The 9946-nt window shown below is 42.1% G+C and overlaps 1 protein-coding gene across 2 annotated transcripts in view; it reads right to left on the reverse strand.

Annotated features, from left to right (window-relative positions):
* Nucleotides 1–8768, reverse strand: part of inpp5a (inositol polyphosphate-5-phosphatase A) — a 76369-nt gene extending 67601 nt beyond the window's left edge. Inside the window, exon 1 of one of the 2 annotated variants that reach the window (XM_088385898.1) lies at nt 8180–8768. In XM_088385898.1, coding sequence (XP_088242024.1) covers nt 8180–8260 — 81 coding nt within the window. In that variant the 5' untranslated portion in view covers nt 8261–8768. The remainder of the gene's footprint in view (nt 1–8179) is intronic. The other variant, XM_088385899.1, reaches the window with a different exon arrangement.
* Nucleotides 8769–9946: the final 1178 nt, after the last annotated feature.

Raw genomic sequence — 9946 nt, forward strand, 5'->3', positions numbered from 1 at the left:
CAAAAGGTCAATAAAATAATGATTCATGACGATTTTCCAATTGTAAGGGTGTAGGATTTCTTTTGACAGGCAAGGTGCAAAGTGGAAAAAAAAGCAACATGAGATATGTTCCTGGAGACTAGTCAAGTTAAGCCATCAAGCTTCCCCCCTGCCACTTATTTTACCTTATTTTGCTATGCCTGTATCATCATAGCGGCCTCTCTCTTTCCACTTTAAAAGGCTATTCTGAGAAGCGGACTAGATTTCCACTGTGCTACGGGAAAAGAGTCAGGGCCCTGGGCTGTCTACTGTACCATTTAAGGAGACATCTTCCTCTGTCGATAACTCGCTCTGACGAGCCGCAGTTGTGTATACATGAATGCGTGAGTTGCTGTGTGTGAGTGTGTGTGCGAGTGGAGGTGTGTGAGCTCTTATGTCAAATGCTCCAGATGTCTTTGAATGATCAAATTATGCTTGTAAATTGCACAAATATAAAAGTGACACAAGTAGGAGCGTGAAGCAAGACCTCCATTCAAGAAAGCAGGACCTTTGCTCGAGATGCAAAATGTCAGGATATCCCACGAAACCTCGCAAAAGACCCATTCCGAAAGAATCAGTCTCATCTCTGCATTTTGTGATGAGGTTGAAAATGTGGATTTGTGAGCGCACGCACCATCATCCGAGCTTCAGCCAGATCCGACAGCACATATTGTAGCTCTATATAAGGACATGAGCGCTGGACCTTGTCATTAGTCACATGAACAGAGGAAGAGAAATAGAGGGGAAAAGCTACAACAGAGACACCGAGTAATACAAATGTTAAACAAGAAAGTGATCACCTGCTTGACCGACCAGTCACTAAATTGTGACGTGCCAGAGTATATCAAGTCGCTGCTCATGAACTGTATGGTGCATGCGGAGAACTTGTGGTTAGGAGCATCGTATTTCTAGTCAAATTATGACATGTTTACATTGAAATAAATATTTCTGCAAATTCATAATGAACCTAGCAAGTATCAAACTCAGAAGGTGCCAGACTATAAAACAACACTGCTGATGACCCTAAAATTGTCCCAGAGCATCTGTGGAATATATACGTAGCATGCTCGACCAACATGAAGTCAGGAGGGAAAAGTGGGCTTAAAAAAAAAACTATTGCAGCATGATTCCCAGTACTTTCCAGCATGCTCAGATGCAGGCTGACCCAGCTTCGGTGGAACAGATGTTGACCTTGCCGTGGAGGCTCAGATGAAGCCCAGTAGGCAGCTTGAGGCCCCGGCCGGCCCTGGAGAGCAAGTCCGTCTAATAGAAAAGCCATTGAGTGCCACTTGTCTTTGGAGACTTGGATGCCTACCCATGGTGCTTTGCAGCTTATCAGGATGTAATTTGCAGTTAATTAGAGAGCGAGGCTACACTCCAAGAGGTAAAAATAAACCCATGGCATCCCAAGACTGTACACCTCCACTTCCTCCTCTGGCACCCTCAGCCACCTAGTTTTTCTCGACCTCCTCCATCTCTCCGCTCATGTTTCTAACTTAATGGCCTACTTAAATCAAAGTCTGGACCCAGATGCTGTATGTATCTTTGTGAATTCAGGGTGGAAGATCTTAATCATCTTTGTCAAACAGAGTTGATTAGCTCCAACAAAAAAATATTTCCTAATGCTCGGATGTCTCTTTCTTCATCAAACAGAAGTGATGGATTTGATTTACAAAAGGAACTAGGAATGAGACAAACATGCGGAGAACGTAAATGACATTTTTGAAACAAGGTCATTGGCTCTCAGAGGCATAGGCAGCTGCCTAAAAATACCTTGCCTAGATTGGAGGACACTGGAGCAAATTAGAAGAAGGAGGACAGCAGAAGAAATATTACAGGAATAAACTGATTGGATGCTGTGACCACTTTTTCAATGTTTCATTCAGAGGCAATTGGCAAAATGAGAGATGGCTATACTTGTAGGCAACTTTTGTGCGACGGTCGGGTCCTAGTCAGATTCAGAAGTGTCACGCAGTGTTCGGGAACCCGAAGAGGCTCATTAAAATTCATTCGAACAAATCTGCAGGGATCACCAGAGATGAGATAAGCTCCTGGGAAATGTCATCCTTGAGGACGAGGACCTTGAAAGTGCTTGAAACAAGAATTGTCCCACGCCTGCTATCCTGTTATGAGCTGGATTCAAAATGTAAAAAAATTTTCATTCCTTACTGCTGCTTGGAGAAATATTCCCGCAAGATGCCAATTAGCACCCTCATAGCACCAAAGGTGGGATGGGATCGTGTCAAATATGTGAATGTATCAAGTCTCAACCTTCAAGTCTCCATGAGCAAGTCACTTTGTCAAGGGTGAATCAAGTGTGACGTGATCTTATATCAAGTCACCGTTTTATCATCTTCATAAAGAGAGGAAGTCCAATAAAATCAAATTATGATCAGATTTTCTAATCCATACATACTATACAGAACATATTGAAACTAAGTGGAAATCACTTCAGTAATGATTGTGATGGTTTAAATCAGAGTGTACAGGCAGCCAACATTGGTGTTGGGTCTGATTTCAAAAATATATATTTGAGATTTGTGGAACTTGGACTGTTGCTCCATCAAAAACAACAATCTGATGGCAGTTCCGACCATTGCGTAAACGAAACATTGTGCAAAATGGGAATGGTAATGGAGTGATGTGTGTGTCGGTAAATCAGCTTCACACACCCATTTTAGTGTGCCGTCACTTGCGATTTGTGTAAATGATGTGTCATCGGAATACAGGAAATTACAACAGCCACAACAAAGCTGCGTGGCTTCAATGTCTTGTACTACTCTGGGGTGCAAGACTGTACTCCAATTCAAAGTGCAGGATTTGAAATGTGTACGTCCAAAATGTTTACGATGCGATCGCATCTCTTGCGTACAAATCAGTCGGCTGGTGTTGTGCAATCCGCAGCAGGATTGGAAAGAGCTGTGCGAGTGATTTGTAGTATCTGACTCGTTTGAGCTCTCCCACTCACACCTCTGCCATGTGTTACTCAACAACATACATTTTTTTTTTTTTAGCTATTCCATTGCCGTCTTCAGCAATGCCTCTGCAGTCAGAATTCAATCCAGAATATCAACATTCAAAAGGTATGGCTGAGGAAGAATGGACGTTATTCCATGAGTTCTTATCTTCTGGCTGTCTTCCAAAAAGCATTGACAACACACAGAAGAAGCAAACTTTGCTTGAGGGATATTCAAGTCGCAAATACTAATATACTTTATGACAACAATGACACAACCGTGCAGCAAGTTTCAAACTGTACAAACAGTTGATTTCACATATAAATTGTTTGTGTGGTTCTTGACTTTCATTTGGGTTCATAAGGAACCTTGTTATTATCCAAATGTATACATCATCATTATTAATAATAATGAGAGTCTGAATTCCAATTAAGACAAGTAGTGTTTGTGTAACCAATTGGTTTTCTTCATATGTGCACAGCAGAGCAGAGGAAATTTGAAGTGAATGTTACTGTGACTTCCCATCTTGGCTATTCTATCACCCTGAGTTTAATGCAATTTTTGTTCTTTTTGCTGTCAACTATTCTTATCTCACATCACTCTCATGCACACAGCATCCTGTTTGCTCTGGGACAGGAACTTTGCCTCTCTGGGACCCTCTTTCACAGACATCACATTTTCTGCATGCGGCAGACACTCATTTACAATTACAAAGAGGAATAATAACATATAAAATGAGAATGGAGAGTTTCTTGTTCCATGAAATGGCACAAAATAAAAAAAAACAGAGAACTACCGCATTCAGATGATATACTCAATGATGTATCAATTCCTTTTCTACATCACCTAACCTTTATCCAGGTCTCAGATGTGCTGGAAGCTGTACTAACTTATTTCAGCGTACACCCTGAACTGGTCGCCGACCAATCCGTATAGCAATTATGACAAAAAGTTGGGAAATTGAAATCTACTCAAATGTGACTCAAGAAAAGCACCACACACAAAGAAACCTTGCTATCTAATTGGCCTAAACTTGAAGCGGTTCATTTCTGAGGTGATTTGTAATGAAGCTGTGACACAACAAACTCATCATTTTCCACTTACTTTACAAGCCAGATGCACAAAAGAGATGCCAGAGCTTGTAAAAGAAAAAAACTTGTCCTGTTTTATGTGAATTGGACAGCTTCAAATGACATCTTGGGCTGCCACACTGCTTCCCTGGTACAGGAAAGATGGGTGCTTCTATCATACAACCTTATTAAAACAAGCTTGGGCAGGACGTTTACAAAAGCCGTTTGACCAGGTTTGCAACCGTACTTCACAAATAACAAACGTATAATACGGGCCAAACAGACCGAGATAGATTGTTTTTCAAAAGGACGATTCGGATATTTGGCAGGAAAAAAAAGGCAAATTAATGTCAGACCCTAATTGGCAAATGAGTTCCTTTCTGAGAGGACAGTTGTTGTCTTTTCTTTGTCCAATTTTCTTTTTTGGCCTGGCCAGGAAGGCCACAAGATGAACTGACAGCCAAATGGCAAATCTGGCAAATGGCCACGCTAGGCCAAGTGTGAAGTATTTCAAAAGCCTCTCAACACATTGACACATGCAAAACATAACAATCATCATTTTCACAGAGCGCGTCGCTCTCCGTGGAGGCTTTGATTCAAACTGTGAGTTACACACACTGCCGGCGACTATAAAAGCATTTTCAGAACAAAATTATTTTTAGCTTTTTTTTTAGCAGAACGCCTAAGACAGAGCTATTGTAGACTCAGAGGTGAAATATAAAAATAGAGATGGAGAGACTTTGCATTGTTTGGAGCTATTCACAGTGGAGACTTAATTGTTGCTGGGGGAAGACCAAGTGCAAAGAGCAGTGTGATAAGACAAGTGAAAGGAAACACACACGTGCACTTTGGTGCATACACACTACAGGCCTGTTGAAGAACTGGAGAAGTCTGTTGAAAGGTGAGGATAGATGCATTGAAATTTGGATTCATCTCAATCATGCGTACGTGAATGTTTTCACAGTGTTATTGGATAAGGGCAGAATTGACGTCAATTGTACTGCATGTTAAATCTTGCTTTTGTGTGCATTTTTTTCTGAGAAATGAATGTTTTTAATGACAAAAAAAATTGTGTTCTTAAATAATGTACTTTGGAAAAATAAAGTATTCACAATAAAATAGATTGTAAAGAAATAAAGTGTGTGAATGATGATTTCTTGTTGAAATTCAGTACATTGTGCTGCTCCTACTGGTGCGCCTGTCTTGGCCACCAGGGGGCAGTCTAATACCGTCGTGCAGACAAACTCATAAGAATAGTACTACTACAAGTGACAATTGCATTGTTGTTGTTTTTTTTAGAATCAAGCCAAGTAGACAAGTCAAAGCTGTGGTTGACTCAAACATACTAGATGTAATTGTCTGTTTTATGTTTAGTTTGACAGGAGACTTCAACTGGGTGCGGCATTAAAGCATGACAACTCTTTTTGATGAATGGCTCCCTAATTGCCAAAAAGCTTCTCATTCCGAGTTAAATGGAGTCATCACACAGCACTCATAGTCAAGTCAAAGCAAAAAAAGAAATCACCCAAACGGCTGCTCAAAAACCACATGTCGGGTCACTCCTATCTCAAGGCACTTCTGTACATATATCACAAATAAATGAAGTGTGTAGATTATTTTCTCTGTACCTTGCTCACTCAACAAATATGAAATGTGAAAACAGGCTCATCACAGCACGTCTACACAAACTACAAATGGACTATTTTGTCACTGAGCTGCAAAATTACAAGCAGAACATTCAAATATACAGTTCCGTATTTATTGGAATATTATGGAAGGAAATTTTCATCTAACCCTTTCAACTTGGACACAACTGTGGTACATGCCTGCAAAGCCTGGCTGAAAGTTGGTGCGCCACAGAGAACACCAAAATAGCACATCTCACCTGTGTTTCACAAATCTTTCCATTTGGTAATACGCTTCAGAATCAAAACAAAATCCTAGCAGTCATTTAGTCACAGTCTTAACTGTTGTACTACAACATCATCATTATGAATATCATTTCAGATGCATTAGTGTGGCCTGCTGTTTATGTTTTATTTTTTTAAACAAAGCATTCTACCCATCATCTGTGACGTTTGTCCCTTATAACGATGAAAGCACAAAATAATCTTAGAAGGCATAATCAAGGAAAAGGACTCTTAACACCGAGATCCTGCCAAATGTCTGCATCTCTCGTGCTTTTTTGCACAGAACTCAGCAAAGCGGTATTTTTGCCACAACCTTGTGAGCTTTCCCACAACGATGCAATCGCATAATTACGGGAGATGTTTGACAATGCCAGCATCTGGTCAAACAGAGGAAAGCTACAATTGTTTTCAGGGTGGGAGAAGCAACTCAGAATGTTAAAGTTTACACATTGCCGTGCTCCTACACAGAGTTGGCATCCCGCTCGCATCGGCATCAGCTCTGCTACTACCTCTGAAGGCAGAAAATTCCCAGGTCACCTCGGTCACCCCCATAATGCTCCTGTGACTTTCATACAGAGAAAACAAAAGTAGGAAAAAGTATATATAAACAAATGGAAGCACTGAGTGACAGTCTCGATGTAGTATTTTGAATATTAGTCATAAAAAGTCATAAGTCATAACTAGGCAAATAACAATAAAAAAAATAAACATAGGCAGTAAATTAAATCCATTTCAGAGAACACTAAGTTAGACCCGGGCTTTAACGTGCTTTAAATCATAAAGCTTTCTCATTTAGTTCAACAAACGACGCCAAAAAAATAACTATGAAGTCATGGAATGAGGTTCAGTTGAAAGTTTGAGTAGCTCTCCTTTCAACATGCATTTCTAAACATCTCACATTGGTGACATTTTCACAAGGGTTGACTATGAATCTGGAATAAGTCACTACTGAATTGTTGGCGTTCTGTACATCCGGCACAAAAATAACTTTTTGTCCACAAATGATTGCATCTGTGTCGACAACGTCTCATTGAATAGAATCCCAGGAAGTTCTGACCAAATTCAGATGGCCTCTTTGCGTCTTAGGGTCTCACATGACACTTCTCGTGAGCAGACCTAAATTTGGAATCCAACTCTACAAAGACTTCATTCAACTGTGACTTAAGGGGGTACCAACACACCAGCAGCTATAAATAGAACACAAAAGAGCACACTCACTCAACCAACACAAACAAACTCTCATGACCATTTTGGCTTGAGTCTTTTCAACGTCTGGGGGAGAAAAATCCACCAGACATTCAAAGCTGAGTTGAGAGGAGGGATATTTATAGGCCACAAGGAGGGGGAACTCTTCCATCTGTAGTATAACAAAATGGGAGACACACTGCTAACACAACTGAAAGTGACACTAAGGTTTGGGAAACTCAAATACAACAATGTCAATGTCACAAAGGCATAAAAAAAAAAAGCTGTCAAGTCTCAAAATAATAACGTAAGACAGCGGAAGCTAAACATCCCATTTGTGAACAAATCAGTGCATGCAAAACGTGTGTAAATTCCATTTTCCAAGTTGTTTATGTCCGAAAGCCAAAAAAACAAAAAGTCATGGTCTGAAGTAAACCCTTTGCATCAAGGTGGATGTTTTGCACGACTTCAATGGGACAATTTGGTTGAATTTGAATTCTAAGGATTTCACTGCAATGCAAGACAAACCACATTGCTGTTTGCTCCAAAAACTTGACAAATGAAATGCTTTTAGATCTTGAATGACCGCAAGATTAGCATAAAAATCAAAGACTTATATGAGATTTGGTGTCATAGACAAAAAATGGATGAGGTTTTTTGAGCGTTGCCTCACTATTCGCTCAAAGCCAAACAACGTGGGCTTGTGTTGTGGATCTCCTGACAGTCTGACATCTTAATCATTCAGATATGCGCACACATGCAGATGAGTGAAAGTGGGCCACGGCAAACAACAGGAAACGTACAACCTAAAGACCCGGTGGGTGAGTGAGCGTGTTTGAAAACTATGACAGCCTCGCGTGTTTATGCGCGAGAGCGTTGCTGTTTAGGCTACCGCGGGCGGGCGACTTGAAATGCGCGAGTCGTGACAAACCGCCGATATGTTCCGCGTCTTTGAAAACGTCAAGCAAAAGACAAGTGCCGTGCACAAAGCTGCGAGTGCTAAAGGGGAAGCAAGGCACGAACGAACGGAGGAACTCACATCCTCGAACAGGGATCCAACGTTGGCTGTCACCAGCAGTATTCCTGTGCCGCCTTGCGCCGTTGACAGCTTTCCAGCCATGATTCTCTCTCGCAGGTGGGTCGAGGACTGGATGGCGAACTTCACAGGTAAGGAATAAACCGGCGAGCGGAGCGGAGCGGAGGCGATCGTCTCTGACAGCTGCTTAAAACACGGGCAATTTGCGACTGAAGCCGGGGATGAGGTGGCTCGGCTGGAGCATATTTTTCAGCAGTGCATCTACGCTTTGCAGTGCAAGGTCCGCTCGCTGGTCGTGCTGGAGCTGCTGCTGCTGCTGCTGGAGCTGCTGGAGCTGCTGCTTCTCTCGCTACTTTCCTCCGTCCATCGTAAAAGTTTTAATCCACAGCGAGCGCCTGTGGCTTGTGATGCATTTCAGGGGAGAGCCTTTTCCTTGCTCGCTCGGAAGAGTGCAAAAGTGTCCCTCTTGAAGCAGGCAGGCAGGCAGGCAGGCAGGCAAGGCAGGCAAGCAGGACCATTGCGTTCAGGCTTCACAAACCAACGATAGGCTGGAGTCCCGCACTGCTGTGACGTCACTGTGCCTATCGGAAACACGGGGCTCGCTGGCTCGCTAGCTCGCTTAAAGGGCCAGTGCGCCTACAAGAAACAACAGCTGGTGCTCTTCGAGTGCGCCTCCCTCCCTTGCTGCTGGCTGACATGATCCGCCGCCGCTTGCTTGATTGCAGGGGCGATTCTAGTATCTGAAGATTGGGGGCATTATGGCCACCCATAATGCAATGCATAATGCTTTGCAAAATACACGGTTTGGTTGAGTTCGCTTCACTTGCGCTTGCAGTTTTTACTTTGATATACTCTTAGGAAAACCAATTGTCTTGCAGTTAAAAGTGAAAACCTATATCCACAGCACTATTATTCTACTATTATTTCACCATGCATACCTTTTGTTATTTTTGCTTTGGTGGTTTACCATGCGATTTTTCTTACACAAAAACAAACCGTGGCTCAGAGTCAAGTCAAGCCAAATGTATTTATATAGCTGTAAATCACAGAAATGTCTTAAAGGTCTTCGCTTACCCACAGTTGACAAATATTAACAACATCCCCTGATCTTAAGCCCCAGGAGGGCAAGAGGGGGAAAAAAAACATTGGGGGAAAACGGAGAAACCTTAAGAAGGAGACGCAGATCCACGTCCATAAAACTAAGAGTACACAATCGGATTTTAAAATGTGACCTCTAAATTGTGTGCGGTATTCATGCTCATCATATTCCAAAATCCAACAGTTGAGTCATTGAGATTTTGCAGCATGAAATAAATGATTGTTCCCATCAGGTTTTGCGTGTGAAAGCCAACATGTGGCGTCATTTAAAGATCATCATGCTGGAATTATGGGAGCTCCCCTGGCGATTCGAAGGAAGCCTGAGAGTAAAAATAGCCGCCTTCAGTTTAAGGTAGCTGGGGGTCAGCAGCTCGCGGCAGGGATATGACACACCGGATAAGCGCACAATGAGCTCCTGATGAGGACAGATGAGGCAAACATTCAACTTTCTGGATTGATGAAGTCACCAAAAGTCAACATATGTATTTTGGGCCCATTCGTGCAGTGGAATGTGATGGGTGGACAAACATTTTGGGTACGATATTTCCACTTTGATGATGTGTGTGAATTGGACCATGGCTCATGAATTTCTTATTATGTGTACCGAGGAAGTGGAGGAGCTGAGCAATTACTGCCAGATTATGTGCTCACCGCTGTCGGGAATTAGAAAAT

This window comes from Syngnathus floridae, chromosome 9, assembly GCF_059516105.1.
Source record: "Syngnathus floridae isolate MCC-2025c chromosome 9, RoL_Sflo_1.0, whole genome shotgun sequence".
Taxonomy (NCBI): Eukaryota; Metazoa; Chordata; class Actinopteri; order Syngnathiformes; family Syngnathidae; genus Syngnathus; species Syngnathus floridae.